Source organism: Apostichopus japonicus, chromosome 9, assembly GCF_037975245.1.
Source record: "Apostichopus japonicus isolate 1M-3 chromosome 9, ASM3797524v1, whole genome shotgun sequence".
Lineage (NCBI taxonomy): Eukaryota > Metazoa > Echinodermata > Holothuroidea > Aspidochirotida > Stichopodidae > Apostichopus > Apostichopus japonicus.
This window is the reverse complement of record NC_092569.1, coordinates 31,195,584-31,221,811: the sequence shown is the minus strand read 5'-3', so window position 1 is coordinate 31,221,811 and position 26,228 is coordinate 31,195,584. Positions and strand designations below refer to the sequence as shown.

The 26,228-nt window shown below is 34.8% G+C and overlaps 2 protein-coding genes across 6 annotated transcripts in view; one reads left to right on the top strand and one right to left on the bottom strand.

Moving 5' to 3' along the window:
- Positions 1-18,400, bottom strand: part of LOC139973407 (uncharacterized) — a 316,080-nt gene extending 297,680 nt beyond the window's left edge. The window contains exons 1-2 of one of the 2 annotated variants that reach the window (XR_011795204.1): positions 18,119-18,400; positions 6,748-10,907 (exon numbers count right to left, since the gene is read on the bottom strand). The gene's annotated coding sequence lies outside the window, so the exon portion shown is untranslated. The remainder of the gene's footprint in view (positions 1-6,747; positions 10,908-18,118) is intronic. The other variant, XM_071980064.1, reaches the window with a different exon arrangement.
- Positions 18,401-19,844: 1,444 nt separating this feature from the next.
- Positions 19,845-26,228, top strand: part of LOC139973409 (uncharacterized) — a 158,225-nt gene continuing 151,841 nt past the window's right edge. The window contains exons 1-6 of one of the 4 annotated variants that reach the window (XM_071980076.1): positions 19,846-20,138; positions 20,965-21,176; positions 22,481-22,780; positions 23,034-23,295; positions 24,576-24,752; positions 24,889-25,087. In XM_071980076.1, coding sequence (XP_071836177.1) covers positions 20,021-20,138; positions 20,965-21,176; positions 22,481-22,780; positions 23,034-23,295; positions 24,576-24,752; positions 24,889-24,953 — 1,134 coding nt within the window. In that variant the 5' untranslated portion in view covers positions 19,846-20,020 and the 3' untranslated portion in view covers positions 24,954-25,087. Of the gene's footprint in view, positions 20,139-20,964; positions 21,177-22,480; positions 22,781-23,033; positions 23,296-24,575; positions 25,502-26,228 lie in introns of those variants that run through there. The other 3 variants (XM_071980075.1, XM_071980074.1, XM_071980072.1) reach the window with 3 other exon arrangements.

Here is a 26,228-nt window from a genome sequence, read left to right as displayed (position 1 = left end):
AATTCCATTACTTCATATCGTATGCGATGAAAAGTTTCCCCTCCGATACATATACCATCCGGAAGTAATAGAGGGCGCTCTTACAATTCAACACGAGCGCAAACCACGAACCCAAACTGCCAGTCAGTCATTATGGAGACCATTTTTTTTTTAAATTTTCATTTCTTCTCTTTTTTGATATTGAAATGCACTTTACCAAGTGGAATCTTTAGTAAATATCACAGTTTCCTCTAGTAACCCCCCTCCCTCCGTTTAACGATGTTGTTTCCTCTCATAAATAACTTTCCATGGCAGGGGGAAGGTAGGCGTTGGAGTACCAGGATGGTCCAGCATGTAATTATAGACGTATCATTAAGAAATAAATAATAAAATAAATGATAGTTTAATTGTAAGGTTCAGATTAAAAAAGAACGGATAACATTAAATACAAAAACGTTGCTTCCAGTTAATTTTGGCATTTGTATCACTAAGAGGGACATATTAATGTATCACGTGAGTTATAACTTTTTGTACTGTATGGCGTTTAGGCAATGAACACTTTTTCAAGGTAATTGAGCTCTTTTTCGAATACTGTGAACATCTCTTATTTTCTTTTTCGTATCGAAGTCTAAGATTAAATGTAAATTTACAATAAACAGGAAGCAAGTTAAAACATATGAGTCCACACGCCCTCATTCCTAATTCGGAAGCTCGGAAGGAAATTTTGAAAGTTCTTGATTGTATTTCGACTGACGCATTGGGTAAATGTCTAGTGATGTCATACATGGATAATATCGCAAATGGTCGTATCCGGTCGGTATATTCTACTATTAAGAGAGGGGTGTATTGCAAATGTGTACAATCTAAACAGTTGTTGTTTCGTCGTTCTCAAATTATTAAACGATACTTCACATGCCGACCTTTAACCATTGTTAAACTCGAAGCGAACCTATTATCTAATGGTATAGTCCAAAATAATATACACCGGAAAGGAGTGGAACTTGATTCAACTACTCCTCAATTGAAATTACTGTTCATTGATGATATAATCATCCCTTCATAAAAAAGATTCGAATTTTCCACCACAAGGCTACCATCACTTCAGCAAAAGAATAAAAAAATAAAATAAAATAAGTGGCTGGTGTTTAACCCAACTATGATATCACAGATGTTTGCGCCCTCAAGTAGGGTGATAAGTCTAAGCCCTGTAATTATAGGCCCGTTAGTCTCACTAGTGTTGTTTGTAAGTCTATTGTTAAAAAGTCTATGGTCTGTCACTTTAGCAGTCAGTCTTTGTTCAGAGAGTCTCAACACGGCTTTTGTCAAAAAAAGGTCTTGTCTCACTAATATCCTTGAGTTATGAAAGATGTAACAAGCTCAGTAAATAGGCAGAAGTCTGTAGATGTTGTGTTCCTGGATATCCAGAAGGCTTTGATAAAGTGCCCCACCAGCGTCTTCTACTTAGGTTGAAGAGTATAGGTGTCAATGGCAATTTACTGTCTTGGATCGAGAATTGGCTTGGTAATAGGAAACAGGGGGTGGTAATTAAAGGCTGTGCTTCTTCTTGGCAGGATGTTACTAGTGGGGTTGCACAAGGGTCTGTTTTGGGTCCCTTGTTGTTTGTTGCCTATATAAATGACATTGACGGAGATATTTTTTGCACAGCTAAGAAGTTTGCTGATGACACCAAATTGTATTCTGAGGTCTCTTCCAAAAGCGATTCTGAGAAGTTTCAAACGGATTTGGATAAGGTTTTTTCCTGGTCTCAGGGATGGCACATGCCTTTTAATATTGACAAATGCGAGGTAATACACATAGGTAGTAGTAACCAAAAGTATACCTACAATATTAATGGTGTGGAGTTACAGGAGTTCTTTGTTGAAAGAGACCTAGGTTTCTACATTGACTCATCTCTGCAACCTTTTAAACATTGTCTTGAAGCTGCTAAAAGAGGTAATAGGGTTTTAGGTATGATCAACAGAAACTTCAGTTTTCTGAAAGAGGACATAGTAGTTAGGCTTTATAAGCAATTGGTGCAAGCTTGGAACCCATATTTTGCTAAGGTTAAGGAAGTACTTGTAAAGGTCCAGAGGAGGGCTACTAGGATGATTAGTTCCTTAAAGAGTGTTCCTTAGTATAGGCGGTTACAGCTGTTGAATCTCACCACACTGGAGCTTAGGAGGTTACGTGGGGACTCGATTCAGGTTTTCAAGATTGTGTATGGTTTTGAAAATTGATCCTTTACCGACTTATTCATGTTTGCTAATAGTAGTTGTACCAGAGGTCATCGTCTTAAACTCCAAAAGTCACAAAGTAGGATTAATATTCGGCATAACTTTTTAATAGGGTTGTGAATGAGTGGAACGGTTTGCCTGAGAAAGTTGTACTTGCAAGTAGTGTCAATGAGTTTTAAGAATGCTTTGGACAAGCACTTTAAGCATTGTAATCGGGTCTGAGTGTTTGTGTCATCAGTTTTTTCCTCTCCTATAGGGTCCTTGATGGGGACTTGGGTGTCCCTCCTCATCCTTTTTTCTACTAATCTAAACTTAACTAAACTAAACTAAACTTTACAAAATAAAGTGAATATTAAAACAACAATATCTTAAATCTCATTAACGGAACAAGATGTGAGGCCGAGAGCTGGAACAATGTGCTTCGTTTCACAAACACTACATTGTTTGATTTGATTTGATTTATTTGTTTTTCACGTGTAAATTTACAGTGCGAAGGAAGTCTTCCAAAAAGCATACAACAGCTTAACAAAGTAGAAGACTCCCTGTATAAAGAAAAGAAGAAAAGTATTTACATATCAATACAAAATAGAATAATTCGACAATCAATGAATACTATATGATGATAATATTTACAATAATAATTTGTTATCGTGCCAATGAATGGATGACTTATTAATAACTGGATATTACGTCTTTACTTAGATGCTTTTTGAATATTTTACTGGATACTTTGGTTTTGAAACTCTCTGTTATGCAATTCCATGTCTTTATTGCACGATTTCTAAGACGGAGCCTCCCAATTGATGTTTTATAAGGAAAGTAATGTGCATTATCAGCATTCCGTGTGTTGTGCCCTGGTAGAAATTCCAGTACAACCCAGTTAAAAAATCAACGAGGTTCTACTAGGGCCTACTATGTTTAACTGGTTTTTTAACTGTGTTTAACTGGGTCTTACTGGGTTCCAACTGGGCTATGCTGTACATGAGCTAGGTTCAACTGGGTTTACACGATGTTCAACTGGGTTTGTTCAGGCCCAACTGAGTTTGAACTATGTTTGAACTGATCCAGTTGGGTTTCAACTAGGTTTCACTGGGTTTTGCCCTAGCCCAATTGGGTTTGAACTATGTTGACTGGTGAACTTGCCCTGTTGGGTTGAACTAGGTTTCAACTGGTTTTGCCCCGGCCCAACTGGGTTTGGACTATTGGGTGGTGAACTGACCCAGCTGGGGTTTAACTAGGTTTCACTGGTTTGCACAAACCCAACTGGGTTTGAGATATGTTTACTATTGAACTTGCCCTGTTGGGGTTGAACTATAGGTTTCACACTGGCCCAACTGGGTTTGGACTATGTTTACTGCTTTTATTTTAGGCGTAATTATCATGAATATTTTAGTGTAAGTTCGTAAGCAGTTACCGTATAGTAATATATTTAAAATGCTAAATTAGACAACTTATGAGGGGTCTAAAATAAATCTTTGTCATATTTATCACAGTTATGATTAAACGATTACATTTTTGTACCGCAATGATTAAAAATATGAAATATTTATTATATAATAAATTTGAAAAAAAATATGTTATAATTTGTTCGTCGATTTGAACAATTGGTAGGCAAAATGCCTTCCTAGTGCAAAATAGTATGATCCGACCAAATTTGAACTTTGACATTTTTACCTTGTGTTAGCGCAAAATTTATAAATTTCGAATCCGCAAACAACATACGCCAACAGAAGCTTCGCAGAATAATCGCATTTGTCACCGATTTTGCCAACAATTTTAAATTATTACCGCGGCTAAGTTCCCTCCTTTGTGATCTTGCAGTATCTTTATATTATTGACACATACTTGTAATATTATAATTGATTGTAAACGTGCTCTTCATCATAAATATTTGAATTCAACAGAAACTTTATAGGCCTATATAGGCTAGTGACTTAGGACTATAGTATAGGCTAGGCCTAACAAACCGGTTCCCTACTAGGTATACCACATGGTACAATTACTAACGTTAGACATAACCTAACGTTATAGTTGCCTAGCTTATAGTGGCCTAACCTAGTTATACTCAAGTTAACACCTATATTTAGCCGCATGATTTAAGGAAAGTTATTGTCAACTAGCAAACATACAATAGCAATTTTCAAAATTTACGCAATTGCCTTGATTCTTGTTTCAAACATGAAGTGTCCTATTGGCATAATAACATACTTTGCAAAAGTCATTAGCCTAGTGAAGTGTACAGCATACACTTATATGCTACAAATGTGAGGATGCCCTACACTGAACATTATGAGCATATGATCAAACTATCAATCTAATATCAAGTGAGGCTTCATTTGTACAGTGTAAGATGGTCAGCTCTTACATCAAGTTTTGTTCTGTACCATAGTTTTACTTGTTTATTAGTGCGCTGTGCAGTGCTCACTGTACAGAGGCTATACATTTGTATGTTGTCTTCTGGCAGCAAAGAGGTTGATTAACAACTTTCTGTCTTCTGGGTTGCTAGGCAGCTATCTTGCTCTTCCTGGAAATTAACCATCACAGGAAATGGGGTCTGTGCCTATATATTTTAGGAACAAAGGAGTTTTGTGAGGGTACAGGGTCTAGGGATTTGGCAATTGGCTATGAGTATCTGAGCAAGGCAGTTTTAAAAGAAGAGAAAGATAGTTCAATGGCTGGATAGTTTGTTTTAAACCTTAATTTACATAGTTCAAGTTACTGTACATAGACCTTATTATTTTATGGAAGTTGTGATATTCAACTGCCAGTCTGAGACACTATTTATATAGGATACTATTAACTATAAAGGATATTGTTTTACAATAAAAGATATATTCCAGGACACCATCACTTATAAAGGACATTATTTTATTACAAAGGATATTGACAATATTTTAGTGAAAGGATACCCTGGAACACTATTCATATAAATTAAAGGATACTTTTTTGCTGGGATCGGACATTCATAATACCATTTATTGGGTTCAACTATACTGATGTCGTAGAATATCTGATGTCGTGGAAGGTCTGAGGTCGTGAAATACATAATGTCACCAGCAGGCCAACTCACCAGAACAGACTTTTTAATTAAGTGTATTTCTTTTTATTTTGGGTGCGCACCTCACGACTGTAAGTTGTTTCATTTAATTTTTTGACTGGGCCCAGATCAGCTGTACATTGTTTGTTATTCATAATTATAATTTCTTTTGATCCAATCCAGTTGACTTCTTCATTTTTATATGTATCTTGCTCTGTGTTAGGTCATAACACCAAACCCAGAGTTCTCTGATCGAGAACAAACATTTATTTTCAGTGGCTAACACCCTTAATACTTACAGTATAGATCTACTGTTAAAAAATGAACACTTCTTACAGTGTGGTGTTATATAAGTGTAGAGAACATCAGTTGAGAATCCCAGTTCAAACTATTTAAAAATATAAGAAGTAAAAAAAATAGTTCACCCAGTTTAACCCAGCAAAATATAGTTGACCCAGTTGAATCCCAGTAAAACATAGTTGACCCAGTAAAACATAGTTGACCCAGTAAAACATAGTTTGACCCAGTAAAACATAGTTGAACCAGTTGGACCCAGTAAAACATAGTTGAACCAGTTGAACCCAGTAAAACATAGTTGATCCAGTTGGACCCAGTAAAATATTGTTGAACCAGTTGGACCCAGTAAAACACAGTTGAACCAGTTAGACCCTGTAAAACATAGTTGAACCAGTTGGGAACCCCAGTTCACCCGGTTCGACCTAGTTCAAATTTGGGCCAATTTCCGTATAGAAAATTCCAATTGAACCTAGTTCAAAAGTTCAACTGGAATTTCCACCAGGATGGTGATGTATTATATATTGTGGTGATGTGGTGTTGTGGTGATGTATTATATATTTGATTTGAATATGTGACTTCGCTCTCACTTTAATACTAACACGAAAGTGTCTGGACGAAGTATGTAATAGCTTCAGGTAATAAATCCCTGATTAAACTTCATTTGGTAGAAGTTTTTGACGTCTAGATTTAACGAAACAGCTACATATACTATACTGACCAAGATGCATTTATTGAAGCGGTCAATAGTACAATTATCCAGAACAATTGTGAATAACTCTAACTCTACTTAAAGTAAGGTGATGAACTCCTGCTGAAAACAGCTTAGCTTCGTCATGGAAACTAAAGTACTGAAATCTTAATCGCCATCTCTATTTTTATAAAGTAATGCCTAAACTGTACGTAACCTGTCTTTTAATTCTACATGAAGTTGCGAATAATGAAGAGTACGGGATTTGTCTGAAATGGGGGCATCTGAAAAAAAAAATCATTGATCAACACAACAGTAACAATTAGGATAGGTCGCTGTGACCACCTAAGACCGCTCATCCCTAACTACTAATATTTCATTGAGGAAGAGCAGAAACCCAGGGTCAGTTTGGATACTAATATCACATACGGAAATTATTTAAATTACACGTTGTGACAGATAGACCGTAATCCGGAGGTTTAGATATGCGAATCTGTTATAAGGGCACTTACCTTGAGTCGGGATAGCAGTCAGTCCCAATATATTCGTCGTTTTCCGGCCTCCATAATTTTCCATTATAAAAACTCCTGGTGCAGCACGCGTAGACAGTAGTTAAAACAACAACATTATCCATGAACTTGTTATCCCGTGTAGAATATAAGGTACCGTGCGTATTCGATATAGAAATATACACACTAATCATATGTATTTACTGAAGGCACGTGCATACGTCCTATGACTATAGCTTGTTGGAGGCTAATACTAAATCCGTAATATAATACTACCATGGATGTCTACGCTAACGTGTCCCTGAAGTCACAATTAGAACACAGTTCTCGACATTTTGTAAGTGAGCATGTCAACAACTTCCCGTGAACCGGATGACTATAGAAGAGTTTGCAGTATCTAAGGATAATATTGACCTTACGCTTGTTAAGGCAAATTTATTGTACGTCGTCGAGTTTAGGCCTAAGCAAAGAGTTAAACAGGAGTGTCAATACGTTGACTTCGCGTCTGTTTAATTTCTCCTTCGTTCCGGTTTGGTTAATCGTTTGATATTAGATTTAACTTCTTGATGTTACTTATAACTTTTATTTACTTCATAATCAGAAGGCAAAAGAGACGCAGTGAACAATTCTGGATGTTGTTTTTCTTGCGTTAATCGTTCCCACAAACACTACACTATAATGTCAACTACCGTAAAGTTTGCAAATTACAAGAACAACAGACTTAAATGGCGGAAAGGTATGTTGTGATTTAGTAAAGGAGCCAGCGTAACTTGACGATAATTCGATTGACAGTGTTAACGTAACACAGTATTACAATTTTCTTCGAAAGGATAACATTCAGGAGACATAAAGGCACAAACTTAATTTTGATATGACCGTAAGAATCACTGCTATTTATCCATGTTGTACTTCTGGACCATTTTTACTTGAGGAATGACCATTTGAGGCTCATTAATTACAGCGGCTGGACTACTTATTCTAACAAACAAATAATTAAGTTTGATATGACCGTAAGAATCACTGCTATTTATCCATGTTATACTTCTGGACCATTTTTACTTGAGGAATGACCATTTGAGGCTCATTAATTACAGCGGCTGGACTACTTATTCTAACACACAAACTATTAGGTCAGTTCCTCAGATACAACACGAAACTCAAGAGCAAACCATGAAACTTCAAATAACATTTTACTTCAACCTTCAAACATTTTACTTCAAACTTGAAACTTCAAATAACATAACGGCGGAGTGAATAGCCTAGTGGTTAACGCCGGCGTCTCCAAGTCATGAGATCCCCGGTTCGATTCCCGCCGACAGCAATGTGTGTCGTCTGGCAATCGTGTTGTTCAATAACAACTTCCCGACATGGACGTTAAATGGATGTGTGCCGAGAGATTGGCTTCGGTCAGCTTGCGAGTCTATAAGCCTCCATGGCTTCTTTCGCGAGTTCCTGCTTGCGGAAAGATCACATATACATACATACATACATTTTTACAATTCGTTTCATGTTGCTGTCCAGCACAAGTGGTATTGAAAGTTATCCAAGAATGCTCTCTCGTTTATATAAAGTTAAAGGAAAATGATTTGGTTCGGAAACATTCAGTCCTGTAATTAGCGGGAATAGTCATCATTTATGTAGCAATGGATCATTCGGAGATTTAGTACATATTAATATTGAATATAGTAAAAACCGGAATAGCTATTGAAGTATCAATATCACTCAAATTCTTCTTTTTGCGTGGACTGTTACAATACGCAGCATATGGAACGATTGTTAAACAACAGCACAACAGGCGCTATGGTTCCTTGCTAAGTGGAATATTAATGTGTTGTATGTCATCATTCAATGGCAAAATATTTATGCCCACATGTACCAGCTATCAACGAAAAACTGTATTCCAAGTTTAGATGCAACCTGATTTAAGGTTGTGGAGTTATTGCAAGTTTAAAATTTGGCACCTCCCCAAAAAATTGGGCCCTGATAAAATGTTACGCCTAAATGGTCCCAAAAATATTTGGCTCAAAGTGGCTCAAAATATAGTTTCCCCCAAAAAAACTGAACCCTCCAAAATGTGGGCCAAAATGGTCCCACAAGTAATCGGGCCCAATGAATGTGACCCAAAATGCATTTGACGTGAAAATAAAATTTGGGCCCATCCGGCCTAAAACGGGCCCGGAGATTTTGCCTGGCCAAAATGTACCAGCTACATTAACCAACAACTGTAAACTCAGTTTGGCTACAATTGGACTTACGGTTGCTGAGTTATTGCAATGTAAAGAAAATGTGGGCCTTAATGGTCCCAAAAATATTGGGGCCCACAAAGTCGGACCCAAAGAATGTGTCCCAAAAGGCATTAAATGTGGAAATTTAAAATTTGGGCCTTAATGTTCCATCTACATTAACCATCAACAATATCCCAAGTTTGTTAACAGTCCGACTTACGGTTGCGGAGTTATTGCAATGTAAAGATTTTTACGGTTGACCCCATTACCTCATTAATATTCAAAAGGTCAGTGCCAACAAATATGAAGCACAACTTCTTACTATAGTACATCTACATAGAAAGTATGACAAATATCCATCACTCCGTTTTTGAGATATCACCGACCCACGCAACTGTCAGAGAAGCGCGCACACCGACACCCGCACACCCGCAAAAACATGGCTGAGTATCCTTTGCTACCAGCAAGTAACCAACCAGATCAGCAACGCTGAGAAATTTGTTTTGAATGACAATATTTTTGAGCGGTTTATCCATTTGTTTGTGCAAAAAAAGTAAGACAAAGCAGACACATCGGGTTTCATTTCCTTCCTCCCATCTCCTGTTTTGCTTGGAAACACTGTCACGAACATATTGTATGCAATATGTCGTTGTACTAATTACTAGGGATAAACTATGCCCCATTGCAAAAACAAAGAACCAACAGTATATGCACTTCGCGGCGACGTAGCCAGGAATTTGAAGGGGGGGAGCACTTTTTGCGATTGATATGGAATTTCAAAGTTGTAGGCACGACTCTCTGAGCGGAGCGCCACCATCAGTTGACGCGGAGCGTACAAGAAAATTTTTGGTTTTACAAACCCCCAGATGGCCGGAAACGGCCCTTCCCGAATGTTCATTCTGGTTCCCTGGCCTTTTGCTAACTTGAGACACCTCATTCAATATCACTTTTAAACCCCAAAAAGCTAACGAGTTAAAATAGTACGTAATTCAATACTACATAATGCATTAAAATTAGCAAGGTACATGTACAGAGTAGTCTTACTTTTCAACTTCTGATGCTTGTAGATACAAAGATAGTCCAGAAATGTATGATACAACTGTATCTAGTAAATGTTTAAGTTAGCCTAATAAGAGAAGGCGAGAGCTATCCGACGATTGCCATCTGATGCAAATTTCTCAAGTATTTTCTCCACTGAAATATTATCTGCGTAAACGGGTTAAAAACAAAAACATGTTAAAAAACTGACAAGATCGGATCCTAGTCTTTTTCGGCGGGTAGAGTTCTGAATGAGACGGCACGCGATAGAAATGACAGCATAGATGACAGAAGAATAGGTCACCTAATTTAGCGATATTCTTGCTACGTTCATTTCAATAGTTTTTTCCTGTATATAGACTCTTAAACTCGTCCAGCAAGCTTATCGATTTGAATTATGGGTGTTTTAAAAAAAAAGGATAAATTGGCCCCCAAAAAATGTAGGCTACGCCCCTGATCATATGATATCATTATCAGCAGATTTTGTTTCCTGTTTAAATTCTTTTACATGTTCTTTTTACATAATATATCAGAAAGACAAACGTAGTACTCTTTTACAAGTTTCCAGTATGATGATTCTTGTTTATTGTTCAATGTCTGGACTTTAATACATTTGACGAACTTAACTGATGGACAATATAAACTTTCATATTTTGTAATATAGCCAGATATGCAGTGGCCTAAAAACAAATATCGTTATCGCAGTGTAGTTTCGCAGCATGCGCATCGCTATAGATCATCTGAAATAATTCAGCTGAACTATTTTTTTTTTTTTAGAAAATGTTTACGTTTGGTTTGCTGCCGTGGGAACGAATAAGGTCTCACGCCTAGCCTTCTCCTCGACCACTCGTCTCTCCTCTGCATTCTTGACTTGTTTTAAAGCCCCTGGATCCTTTCTTGCTACAAAATTAAAATAACATTTTAATTAAAAGAGAGGTTTGTAATCTGATATCAGTGTACATTTTCAAATGTCAAAACAAGCTCTTTGGATTCAATATCTAATATAAATAACAAAGATTTTTTTTTATTGTCTACAGTCAGTACGGATGTAATTTTTACAGATATTAAAAATTCAGTGAAAGCCCAACAAAACAGCTGACATGTTTATTCAATCAGATGTGAGGATACTCGATTCCGCAAACAGGGTGTGACGTAGACATCATAAAACAAGGAAGTATTGTTCATATAGCATACCACTGACAAACTTCGACTGTTCCAAACTGTGTTAATTAGATATTTGTACATACATATTGATAGTGTAGAATAGATCATACCGTACATTTCACGGTATATAATATGTATTGTACTAGTTCATGCATGTTATAAAGTGTTGGTTAGTAGTATCACTTCCTGTCCTTTCGACACTGCTTTAATTTTGCCTTCCAACCAAAAGCAAAGTAACTTAGCTAACATAATCACTCATAAAGGGTTCTTAAACATATGGATGATATCAACCAGAACAAGTAAATCAGCATTCCTACTCTTTTAATCGGTTTGGTAGAATTGACATCACAACTACGCACAATTACAAAACCTTTGATCATAAACCACACTGAACGTAATAAAATTCAAAAGTAGCACGATACTCGTTTTAAAAACCAAATACATTAAGAGTTATTAAATTGCAATATCACTGCTGTCCTTGGAACTAGAGACACGATAGTCAATTAGTATACAATAGGTTTTATGCTATATTTATCGGAACAAGGACAATTCAACATTATGCAACTGAAGCTTACTGTATATATAGAGTGAAAGTTCAAGATGCAAATAGCTACAAATAATATTAAGTTAGATTGCGCATGACCACTAGCCTAATTAACACAGAGGCCAATGTACAGCATTTTCTCGTATGAGCTGTACCTGTAATCCAAACCATATTTCAAATAAAATGATGGATTTAATGGACATCCATACCACTACTGCTGTCATTTCAGTAGGGAGTTGATCACCCCTAAAGAGAGACTCTGTGCCATTTGTCATCTTGCACTTCATCGAATATATTTCCGCGTGACATTTCTACAGACCCGAAATTATGGAAACGCTTTTCAAAGTTTCTTTGACTGTTTTGACGATTTGCAACTCGTTTGGAACAGAAAGGGTAAGTCTTTCTATTATTTAATTTTTTTAAATATTTTACCACTGTTTCGAAAATAATATAAGTTGTGTTGCTGAGGTAACTCTGTTTATATTAAATGATGTGACAAACTGAAGTAAAAACTTTTCCATTAAATAGGAAAACATCGATAAAAAATACCTGATGAAGTTCAGTTTTAAAGGCCTTCAATTTAAAATACTTAGAATTTTTAACCTTGCGAAAGAACAACAATGTTTCGACATATAACAACACGTCTTTAATTGAACCACACATACTGAAAAAAAAAACTAAATTAGATCAATTGGTTTTTCTATGCCTAAATAAAGTATTCTCTCATATTTGCTCACATGTAAAATACTAAGAAGAAAACCTCATTCATATATACATCTTAAACGAATTTTGTTACACACCAACTAATAAAAGTCAATCAGGTTGCGTGATATGGCCAGGAAAAAGTAATCTCTTTTCAAACTATGAGTATATCGCTCTCCACATATCCTTTACAGCACATCAGTGAACAAGGTTACCCTCTAATAGACAAGCCCACCTTTCTGAGGTACATATCAACACGTTACAAAACTCCTTCATTTCATCAATTATTGAACTTAATTAACAAGTAGATTAATCAAGTTTATAAATTCATGTTCCATAATTTTGGCTACAAGTACAATAACCAACACTTTGAAATTCAATCATTTCAGCGATAACTACAAGCTAAACTATAAAATCCAGTTATTTCTAGGTTCATAAGTGAAAATGTATGTTCTTGTTAAATATCCAGACATGGGATTCCCTATCGATACAGAGCGACAGTCGCTACTTTTTGTATGGTTATGTGTTTCGAATGTTTTTTTGTTAATAATACAACGAATAACTTGATTCCCATTTGTTTAAAGGCAAATTTCTTTGTCAGCTCTGTTATTTGATATGATTTCCAAACAGGCTCGTTAGTGCTTGTATTCGTCGAAGTTATCATTATGAATCCATCAAAGCAACATCTGCGTTGACTAATCTAACAACAAAATATTTCTATGTCATAATCCAATCAGAAAGATGCTTCAATTTACTTCAAATACAAATAGTCAACAGTTGGGTAACTACTGTAAACAAAACTATAATCATAAGGTATATCCTTTAAATAAGATATATACTTCAAAGAGTGGTAGGTCCGATTCAATTTCATCAAATTGGAAACAATGCTCAGTTTTAAACTTGAAAATATTTCTGCAAACTATCATCCAAATGCGAAATTTGCAGCTTTAAATTTTCTCAGGGAGCACCTAAATGTTTACTTCCTTCACATGCTCATCGATATCACTTTAAAATATATCATTATTTATGTAGCAATGTTGGAAAAACAGTCTGCAACAAGGCATTAAGATATTTTGAAATGCATTTTGAAAAAACGTAAATATAAAGATCACTAATTTGGAAATGTACATTTTCAAGGAAACAAGGTTTAATAACATTAATTTAAATTACAACTAACAAGTAATTATAATAACGATACTCGGCTTAGTTAACTTGATAACAACAATTGTTTTAACCGCAATTTTTATAGATCATGGATATAAGAGCAGAGGAAATGTAAGACATTTTCATTTATTTTATTTAAAATGATAAAGTTGTAAAGAACGTCTCCTATCGCATGCCTTTCTAAGTGACAGTTCAATACGATTGATATCATAAGTAGAGATCAAAGTTATTTCCTCTATGAAAATGTCAAAACGAGAAGTATAGTAACACTTAACTAGAGGTAACTCCTCTATACTCAGACTTAATGTCCTATAACTATACCAAGATAAGGGGAAACTTGAAAGAAAGTAAATGAGATTTTAGTAGTGAATGGAGTTAGTTGAGATATTTTGAAATATACTTACCTAAAAATAAAAAGTACAAAAAATGTGCACATCCCATAATATGCTAATATTTCTATCAAGTAATTAATGCAAGAAACAACAAAATAAAGTTATGTTTAACTCACTTTCATGAACATTGCACTTTTTGAAATTTCTGTTTTAATTCTCGTGAGTTAGAATGAAACACCTATAAAGTATTGTTTGTCGAATGTGTGAGACTTTTTTAACTGTTTAAAAATGATACTGTTTTTTTACGTACATGATCTTTGAATTGTATAAACTAGAAGATTTAAAAGATTGAAAGTCGCTTTCCAATGCTATAGACGTTAATTATACGTATAAGTTGTTTTATAAGATCTTATAAATTGCCATTTTGGTAACATCTGAATTACCTCTTCGAGTGATTCGAATAATGTAAAATAATCATTAGTTTTGTAATTGATTGATGTAATGACCGATGTGAAGTCTGAGGGAAAATAATAGTTATTTTCATAAAATAATACTTAAAATAAAATCGTAGTAAGATGTTTCTTTAGTCTTTGAGTCCAGACAACTAGTCACACAAAGAATTGTTCCAAAATACTTAAATGCCTCATCAAATAAATCAATTTCACTGAAGAATTATATGTTCTCATGCATTAAATCAGTTTGTTACATTGTAGTTTTCAATATAAGCTATATTCTGGAAGAAAAGCAAAAGGCAAATCCTCTATTTTATCCTATCATTAATAAATAATAAAAATAAAAGTCATATAATTAGCGGAATAACTTAGTGCAGATGCAGAGAACATTTCTAACACTTTAAAAATAACCTGATGCTCATTCTGGTTGCTTGCCTTTAAATAATTATGCTTTTCAATTTTCATTACAATGGTTAGTTGATTAGGAATACCTTAATGCATGTTTTATTGTTTTGTTTTTATTTTTTTTGTATTTTATTACTTTAAATTCGGATAAATCTATAGAAGCAAAAACACAAAAAACAAAAAACAAAACACATAGTATAAATAAAAATATTTTCAACAATATGTATATTAAATTTTTATTGAAAATCTTACTTTTGACATGATCCACTTCACCAACATTTTAATGACAATCCAATGTGATGATTTTGTCTATATCTGGATTATTACAGGTTAGGTCATTGCGTAAAGAAATTAAATATTTTATGTGTGTGTATATATATATATATATATATATATATATATATATATATATATATATATATATATATATATATATATATATATATATATATATATATATATATATATGTATATATATATATATATATATAAATACAATTGTAAAAAAAAAAATGTATCAGATGATACGTAAAATCTGGAAATACTTCAAAGAAAGACAGTTTTTCTCTAATTTATTTGTAAATTATCTAATCACAAGTACCGTAATTTACATTGATTTTCACATAAGATACTCCATAAAGTCGTGACGATCATGTAAAGTTCCTTGTATTTGACAAACTAGGTAACGTTTAATGGTCTCAATTTGAATACCGGAATTAAATATAAAACCTTCGCGAAGATATTCTCATGAATGGCCAGATTTCCTATAATGGGACCACTGAAAATGTACTCTAACTATAGCATGTATGTGGTGGGAGTAGTCACCGATCCCCACCCACACTCTCCCTATTCACTGTTCTCCATCCCTCCCTCCCACCGACTTGCACCTTCCTTTCATGATACCATGTGGCTGGTCGATGTAGTACAAAACTTAACGTTTCGTTTGTCGTTTTAAAGTAACAGATAACATAATTCAGTGTAGAAAAGGAAAGTCTCCCTATATTTAAGAAAACCCATACATGATAAACGTTTACAAATTAAACAATATCAAATCTGTTACACTGTATTTAAATGTTTCTTTTCTAACACGTTGCAAAAACTAGAAAGCATTGTCATAACTCTACTCCATGTATGGTTTTAATTCGCTTGAAAAACTTTCGGTTTACTGATATGTTTAAAGATATCTAATTAAATTCCTCCATTTGATATTTTGTGGCTATCGTTCGAACGAGTAATGTATACAAGAAAAATACGACTTGTGTCACTCAACCTACGGTGACAATAAACTACAATGGTTTATACAAATAGAACAGTAACGTCTCATACAGTGTAAGTCATTGCTTCCTTAAAGCATTATCGACGATACAAAACTTTGGCTACATCCCAAAACAATCGCCTTTGACCGCGTTATTATCTTTGTAGAAATGATACCATGTTGTGTATTTTACCTTGTTGGCAACAGCAAATTACATTGTGTAATTATTTCGATTCTATTGATTTTATTTTCATGATTTAAGGTAAAGGTGGTTTGATATCCTTGTATCAAAGGATCATATTCTTCTGTAAACCGTAGAACGTTTTAAGGCTATATTGACAAGATGACCAGTGTGCAGACAAAAAATCAAGAATTTGATAAAGACGAATAAATCAGAGAATTCTTAACATTTCAGGGAACAACTAAAGCGCGTTGTCTTGTTTATACAGAGATTTGGAAATTCTATACAATATGTTTTTTCTTGACAGATAACATCGTAATGTCATGAAATTTGAACTGCCATATACTCGTCTGTTCAGACATGTCAGTATTCAGAATATACCAAACAAGATAAAAAATGTAATTGTTTAAGGTGCTATCGACCATTCTTACTGTAAAAAATTTAAAGCCGACTACCTGTAAAATTCTTACTACTTATGTTTCTATGGATTTATAATCATTGAAGGACTTGTCTGAAAGAAAAAAAAACACATTTTAAATTTCTTTTGAAAGTTCCCCCTTCCCTTTTGCACTTTTTCTGGTGAAATTCTATATTTCTTGCAATTGTCATCATTGTCATGTTATAGAAAATAAAGTTTATAAGTTAAATTATCTATTTCCCTCTATATCACGTAGCTTTCTAGAATTAACGTTCAACAAGGATATCTTAAATTTTCTATTTTATAACGGACTGGTGTATTGTATTATAGGTTTACTTTTAATGCTGTGGATTTTTAAAGAAATTGACAAAACCATTAAGACAAAAATTCTCTTCAACTTATTGGTTGCTGTGTTCTCACTACGTCACACCTTATAGCTTAAAATTAAATACTGATCCTTACAATCCCGCTTCATGCTTCATGCTTCTAATCAGTAAGATATAAAAGTCTATGGCTAAAAGCTTACCTTACAAGTAAATACAACCTTTCACTTAGAGTTCATTTTGCTCATGTTTGCCTTTGTTCTTTTACGTTAGCTTATATATCATGTGCCAGAGTAGCTGTAAAACCGGGACAATTTCAATAATCTAACTCTTCCCGGAAGAAAGTTGTAATACAAAGTTTAACTCTTTAAGTGTTTATTGATATTTGCAATATCGGCGGCATATCAGTATCGGTAAAAGTTAGCCTCATTGAAGATAACGGCAAACTAACATTTAACTTTTTTTCCCCACAAAAAGCCAGTTTCGATTAATAGCAAGTGGCCAATATGCCGAACAGCTGGTCAAACAAGGATGACGCAAGTTCTGCAAAATATTAACCGATCTAAACAGACCAGTCATGGACAATTACCGTTAAAAACTCATCAGTCTTTGTCGCGCATTAAAGAAAATGTCACCAGTCTGGCTGATGTATTATACAATTTTATATTCAGGATAGTAACTTAACGTATGTGAATATATGTTTATACCTACAATAGTAGCCTATCAGTCCTCCGCTGAGAATATATGTTTTTACACATGGAAACCCCTCTTCTAAATCATTCCGAAAATTGTGTACATTGCAGAAGCTGCAAATAGTATCATGGATGCCGTTTGTGAAAACATCAATGACTGATGAAAAGATTGTATTTTGAAAATCAAGTTTGCGTATCACATTTTGTTGCCGATTGGTTTACGAAATATTTCAAACACGAAGCACTTGCTAATTTTGGCTAAACTTAGTTGTTAGTATAGCCGGCTGATGGAAGTAAATAAGTGTCTACAGAAATTAGACAATGTGTAAAAGTAAGCTGGCCTGAGGATTCGATCCTAGCATGATCTTCTTCAAAGGCTAAATGACAAGTAACAGTAACAGAAGCGACAAAAACGCACACGAAATGAGACAATCAAAGAATATGTTTTCGTTTTCGTTCTGATAAACGCATGAACTTACCTTATAAGTAAAATGACCCCTTTCAAATCTTAGAGTTTCGTTGTGCACGGTAAGTATCAAGACACGGTAATCTTAGAACAGCTAGGACGATTTAAATGATCCCTAAGTGCTATTAAGGACTGATAAACACAAATGCGTTACAACATTTGTCTGTAATCTTCTTACGTCAAAATATAACTTGAACAAAGAACATCTGTCTGCATTAAGCAACAAAGCTGTCTAAGGAAGCAGTCAGCTATTGCCTTTGTTCTTTACGTGAACTTACGTATCATGTACCAGGATAGCTGTTACACCGGAAAAATGCCATTAATCTAAAGCTTCCAGGAAGAGAGTTGTATCCTGTAAGTGATCATTGACCTGTAAATCAGCTATAGAATGTAGACAAAGATAAAACATCAATACAAGTGGTGATCTGGAGAATTTACCAAAGTTTATATCGACTTAACTTGTTTTAACCTCACATGTTTTGAACCAGTTTGCGAATTGTTCTTTCTTTCCCTCGAACTGTTTTTTATAAGACATTAGCTTTAGATTTAATCTGATCCTGCTTAATGTTGACTGCATCAATCTGTATGTCTTGTAATGTATTCATTAAAATTATTTTATTACACAGGGAATCGTCGGTGCCGACAGAAGATCTTCAGGTAGGTGTAGTTGCTATGTTATATGATTTACCTTATGATAAGAAGTAACCTCAGTAAGCTGTATCACTTATGTATTATAAATGTTAACACCTCAGTTGACCAACTTGAATGGCTGGAAATGTTGGTTCTTTAGTGGTCGCTCTAAACGTTTTTTTTTTTTTCAATCATGTCACCATTTCCGAACATCTATTATGAAATTGATTTCCTCTGAGTCGTATATTTTTGATCTTTACATGTCCAACGTGCTACATCGATATGTTTTCATGTACGTTTAATGTAATTTGACTGTTTTCATTAGTCTTTAACTACTGATAACTACGAAAACATTTGATTCAAATGGTCTTTGAATTTTATGTTAACGTAATTGTTTCAAAACAGTTACATCTGAGAATCCAACCACGATTACCTTATTAAATTTAATATTAGTCGCGATATCTTCCTCTATACGGTAGTTGAGTAATAATTGGCATAAAGGCTAATCTATTATTTTAACTCTCATAGTAACAAAGCCATGTTTATTACAATTGGCTCAGAATGTTATTTTCGTTAACTGAAATGAATTTTCAATCGCGATAAAATGTTTACTTTGTTTTACCTTTCATCCAGGTTTTACATACTTTGTTTTTCAACAACCTGAGTATCCGAGAGATTGCAGAGAAGTATCGAATGCATGTTCTTCTACCCACAATACATCTGGAGTGTACCTTATTAAACCAGATGGCTACCCGGAACCGTTTGAGGCTTACTGTTATAATGATCTTGATACTGGTGGATGGACGGTATGCCATAGTTGATAACTTGATGTCCCCTGTTCAACTTTAACCAGTTTTGAACAAATTTACTTCAATTTTTTTTTTCAACTTGAATCTTTTTATCGAAGCAAAATTTGAATCAATTATTTTTATACATTTTGAAATTAAGTCCAGTGTAGTTCACCTTCCAAGAAAAAATGTAAACCTTTAGCCTACACTACAAATTGAAGTTATATATATATATATAAGTTCTAATTTCTGTTAGAAATGTTAGCAACAAATCACATTGCGGTCGGGAACGAATAATTAATATTTATAACGTCCTAGTTAACGCTTAACTTCTTTGGTATTCGTCGTAGGTATTACAGCGCCGAAGATCAGATTCCGTCAATTTCAATAGAAGTTGGAAAGATTTCAGAAATGGCTTTGGCTTTCTAGGGAGTGAGTTTTGGATTGGAAATGAGAAAATTGCCTTCTTAACAAATCAAAAGCGGTACCAACTGCGAATGGATTTTGAGAACGTTGCTGGAGATACTTACTATGTAACATACGACGAGTTTCGTATCTCAGATGAATCGGGGGATTATCATATATCTAGTTTAGGTACATTCGAAATATCAGATGGTAAGTGTCTTTACATTCTTATTAAGCATAAAGCCAAAATAACTCGTATTTGTTTATTAAATGTCGAAAGTAAACGTGCATAAACTGAAAGGTTTATTCTGATATCGAATTAATCTTTCGGAAGTAAAATTGACATGTCAAAATTGTTCTTAGCTTGAATAAACTGCTGCAATACATATAGTACGAGTATACATAGAGTATACCAGCGAGTACAACGGTGCTACAATACATAAATTAGCGGTTACAACATGATATGATATATATGATATGTTGAAATATTAATTTTTCATTATTATCTATACTAGATTTCGAAATGGCCTCCATTAGCTGAATTGTAATTACGCACTTTCTACATTACTGCTTCGTACTCAACACTAAACTTGGTTCTGAACAAGGAACCGTATCTAACATGTGTACAACAGAATGTTCACACTTTAACAGGTCCGTCTCCCAGTTTGATCAAAACAACCAACGTTGTAATTAACAATCATTGTTGTCAAAAAGTAGTATAGTAACTCCGCGGAAACTCGGAAACAGGAGTAAGCTATGACTATATGGTTTTAGACCAGTTGTGCAACAAATTATGGAGTATTATCTCGTAATGTTGAATAAATATTAACATAAAGTTGAATAAGGAACAGCCACTACCTGATTTAAATTGTTCTGTATATATTCGAACTGTTTCTGATTGTGTGTTTTTTCCTTTAACCTTCAGATAAGAATGACATGAGAGCGCAGAATGACAAACCTGTTCTTTCTCACGTCATATTCTTCGTTTCTCTATCAGGTTCATATTATTTACATTTTATTCTTTCCTGTACTCTAGGAATAATCCATGAATGGTGTCCGGCTAATGAGATATTTAGCAATGAGACCTGTGAGAGGACTTGCGATGACCCTGACACATGCATCTCGCCTACATCTCGCACAGAAACAGAGCAATGCGTTTGTGTCGGTGATTATCTGAGACATCAAGAACAATGCATCCCTCTGAACCAATGCAACTGTTTCGTTGCTGACAAAGGAGGTGTATTAAGGGTCAGTACGGCTCTTTCGGGTCATTTTAAATGCTTTCCTCTTCATTAATTGTTTGATAGCTATCTTTTTTTTATGGCGAATCCGTGGGCCTGCTTCATTCGAATTGACTTTAAAGACCGCATTAACATTTCCTAAAGGTTCATACCCTTACCTAGATCAATCGAAAGGAAGTTTACATTGACCACCCACCGTTGAAACCCTGTACCTTTCACTGTGACAACCGCAAATCCATCATGATTATTTTTACCCGCTGAATATCTTAAATTAGGAAGGCGAATTTTACGTCAATTCAAGATGTACACGTAGATCAACCTGTAGGAACAACCAGATTATAGAGGCGAGTTAACAGTGTAGGGATCACGCAACCTGTGATGAGAGGAACGGTGTCTCTAAATGTTACTGCAATCAAAACTACGAAGGGGACGGAGTGACGTCCACCCACAACTGCTTCGTTGATGCCAAAAGAAGTGTATGAAGGGTCATTGTAGTTCTTTCAGGCCATTTTAAATGCTTTGCTCATAATTCTTTGTCCATATAATTTGATACAAGCCTTTTACTATTTAAACGTGTCAAGTATCGCATTACTTTTAAAGATAACCGTGTGGCGAGAGCATCGCGGTGATCCATTGATTCCATTTCATTCGAACAGGCCAGGCAAAACTGTCAGTCAAAGGATGAATTATATTTAGTCGGATTCATAGTATTCCTTTCTACGGGTGTGCATTCCCTTATAAACCTTAAACAAAATTATTAGATACATCTTACCAAAATCGTGCGTTTCAAACGTATTGTAACTTGAGTTTTCAGTTTCAACAAACTTTTTAAGGAAGGCAACATTTGACAGCTACTTTAAAAAAAAATATGGCAAATACCTAGGCCCCCAACATCAGAGTTGGCTGCAAAGACCTCATTAAACTATCTTAAAATGTGATACCCTTTGCAAGAAAAGGAAATTTGCATTGGCCAGCCATTCTTGCAATTATGTACATTTAACTGTTACAACCGCAAATCCATAACTGCACAACTGCTTTGTTGCTGCCAAAGGAAGCGTATTAAGGGTTAGTACGATTCTTGTAGGGTATTTTATATGCTTTGCATATAATTAATTTAGATCTAGCCAAATCGCATATCATGGCAACGCATTATTTGATACACTGAGAACGATGAGCGTTACCAAATTTATTTAAAACGCTCAAGACCATATCCAGGTTAATCCAGTGCGTCATCAAAAGTCGTTAAAAATATAACAAATTAACATGTATTTTACTATCTTTGGTATATGTCATTTAACATTTATCTTCCAGGGAGGTGAATCATACATTAGTTCTGACTGTTCCTCACGAATAACTTGCAACAGGAACGTACTTAGACGTGAGGGGTACAGTTGTAGTGCAGATGCAACCTGCGAGGCGCGGAATGATATCCGTAGATGTTACTGTAACGAATGGTTTGGAGGTGATGGTCTTACATGTACCCGCATTGGACCGAGAGATTGTTATGATCTTTACACAGCGGGTAGAAGAAATAACGGAAAATATACCATTTATCCCGCTGGAAGCTCCGAGTTTGAAGTTTATTGTGACATTTCTAGTGGTGGATGGACAGTAAGTTTTAGCCATTGACAAGCAATATCTTTCCCATGTTAAACTTGTGTTTTCTTATATGACAGGACTTCGTTAACTAACATGTGAAGTAAATTATTCAATTATTTAATTAAATTGATCCATCTTCCTTTCGTTTAAAATAAATCGGATTATTTACCTTCACCAATTAATTTCTCTTACTTATTGCAGTACAATGAGATATTCCATACATACGTACTTGCCATCTAAAACTAATTGATTTTTTTTTTGGTAGATCTTGCAACGACGTACAAGTAGTTCCGTCAGCTTTAATCGATACTGGTCTGATTACAAATACGGGTTTGGAATCCCAACAGGAGATCATTGGATTGGCAACGATAAAATATACAAATTGACAAACCAAAAATCCTACCAACTTCGAATAGAAAAGAGAAGCAGGGGAGGATCAACATACTACAGCCATTATTCATCATTTAGAATCAGTAGCGAGGGAGACAGATACCGACTGTCATTGGGTGGCCACTATGGAAATGCTGGTATGTATTGTGCTAAATGTCAATCATACTTACGCAGACTCGTAGTTATTGTGTAATCTTATTGTAACATAACTACCTGTAGTCGTAATCATACTCTAGTATTTGTACTCGTACATATACTCAGGTATTGTTATAAATCAAGTGTAGAGACTAATGTAGAAATATATACATTACCTCGTGCTTAGAGTCTCGAACTCAAAGTTCATTGAATATTTGCTTTACACTTTAGCACGTGTATGCATAATGATAGATTGTAACATTCATACTCTATAATAGCAACCAAGTTCATATATAGCTCTGCGTCTAATTTCTCGTGTTTTCATTCAGACTTTGTCGATCTTAGAAGCATAAAGAAGCATAAAGCATAACTAGCCTAGAAACCTTAGAACTGCTGCAAAATACAGCTAACTTTATAATTAAAAGAAATGATAAAATTAATTTTATTAAATATAAATTTAACGTTTCCAAAAGAGAAGAAATTGAAGGTTCATTTGACCATACAATGTTCTTCCATGGAATTGGTTAAGATGCTAATAGTATTACCAAAAAAAAATAACATCAACAAAAGTATGAAAGAATTTGAACATTATGTTGAGAGAACAGTCTAGACGAAGTGTATGTGTTTCTTTCCCAAAGAGCATTACCTGCCTTAGTTCTTATCTTTATGAATGTATAATCAGATAATAGGTAAAACTCATTATTTTGTAAGTATCAAATGGAAGTAAAAACGTCAGATGAAAGATAAGACGTTTCACGAGAGGAGACGATGAAACGATGAAAATTCACTTCTTATCCGAAAACCCTTTCATGTTGAAGAAAGTCAAATCTTTTACTTTTAAATTGGCCAAAAATGAGCTCTTAAAAGAATGCTGCTTTCACTCGTATCTTGAAATCGCTTCACTACATAATATTTGTCGCAGCTTTGAGGTATGAACTATTACTTATAATAGTGATCAAAAGACATATATTTTGATAGAAAACGATGATATGAACCAAGGTTCCAAAACGTGTTGTCAGAAGTGAAACCTCCCCGGTGATAACTGGAACTTTGATTACTATCTTCAAATTTTGTAAAATCTCAAAAGAAAGAACTCTTATATTAAAGCTCAAAATATTACATACGCCTAAACATTAACTAACACAGCAACATACGCACTGACAACCGATAATGATAGCAAACGAACTGAAAGTTATTTAATAAGATATAGTGTATACATGAATAAAAAGTTCACATATAGCAAGAATATACATTTCCAAATTATTCGCTAATTTCCTTCCAGGTTACAATGCTATGGGAGCAAATTCAGGACATCGATTTAGTACGCTCGATCAAGACAACGATGGATCGAGTACCTTCGACTGTGCAGAAAAACATCGAGGTGGCTGGTGGTATACAGACGATAGTAGCACGGGCTCTACCAGCAACTGCTACTCATTCAGCGACCGCGTAGCTACAGGTGGCTACGATTACTCTGACTGTTATTGTTATTATTATCATTATGATGATGATTATTATAATTATTATTGTTATTATGATTATGATTATCATCATTATAAATGTAATGATTGCTGTAGTGGTTATTATACTTATAGATGCTGCCGAAACAAAAATCCGGTTTATGAGACAAATTTCTATTCCTGCGGGTACTCCAATCTGAATGGTGATTACTCGTCCAACGATTACCGCGGTATCTTCTGGAAGAATCTTCACGGTTCTGATTGCGGAATAACAACAACAACAATGAAAATACAGCCAAGTCAATGATCAAAGTAGTGGATTTGAAGTCTTCAAGGTCACAAGAACAGGAAACGGTTGGCAATATAATAACATATATTAAATAAGGAAGTACATATCGAAGCTATACTGAAAGTTTGCGTATTTGAAAGGTCGAAGTGAAGGAAAGAGACACTAATAAGCCTTCTAAGGTAATACTATATTTTGGGGCAAAATACAAAACAACGGTGAACCATTTTACCAGTGGGACAGCCAGCACAACGAATTCGATGGCGTTTGACACTTTTTCAATAGTTTTCGATAATTGCATTGGATTCCAAACTTGTCTTTTAAAATGTTATCAGTTATAATGGCACTGAGAATACAATGAAATTATGCAATGAAATATATTAAAAAAATACATCAGTATGCTGACTAGTCATGTTCCATTCCAAATGTTGCGATTATATTGAATAAAAGTTAGTGGCAATGTAATGACATCGCTTAACTAGCAACGACATCGTATTTGTTTCGACGTACTTTCTTGGATGTTTATGTAGTACGTTTGAGAGATCAGTTCTACTTCCAGAATAAAGCGCAATGGTTTATGCACAGACAACACAACCAACCGAAATTACCATAATATGTCCCCTTCTTATTCCTGAATCAATATCCTAACATTGACACAATTAGATGATACATTTGCTTTCGATAATGAAAGAAGCGTTTACATGCACGCGAAGTTGATCATATATAACCAGGATTCTGGAAGACTCCTTTAATTAGATATTTGCCAAAGGTACGTATTCAATCATATTCACTAACTTACCATTAATCTGCATAGCTTTCTTTCTTTCTCACTTACCTCTATGTACGAATATGATGTAGAGATTGTTCATTTGGTCATCTGCTTGATTGTCCCGACTATAGAAATTATCGTTCTCCGAATTCCTAGTTAAGTTCGATATACCACCTGATCACCCCCACCAACCCCAGCACGTATTTAAAGCGTACTACTGTGTTTGAAATATAACAAATATGAGTGATATTCCGACATGAATCCCCTTAAAACTTACAAATTCAAAGGAAAGTGTCATTTTCAAGAATTAAACAGAAATAGGAGGGCACAGGTGGGAGGGGGGGGGGGTGGCACGGGATGGCAGTGGCCTTTGTATTCCGACTCCACATCCCTGGTATTCAACAACAGATAATATAATTT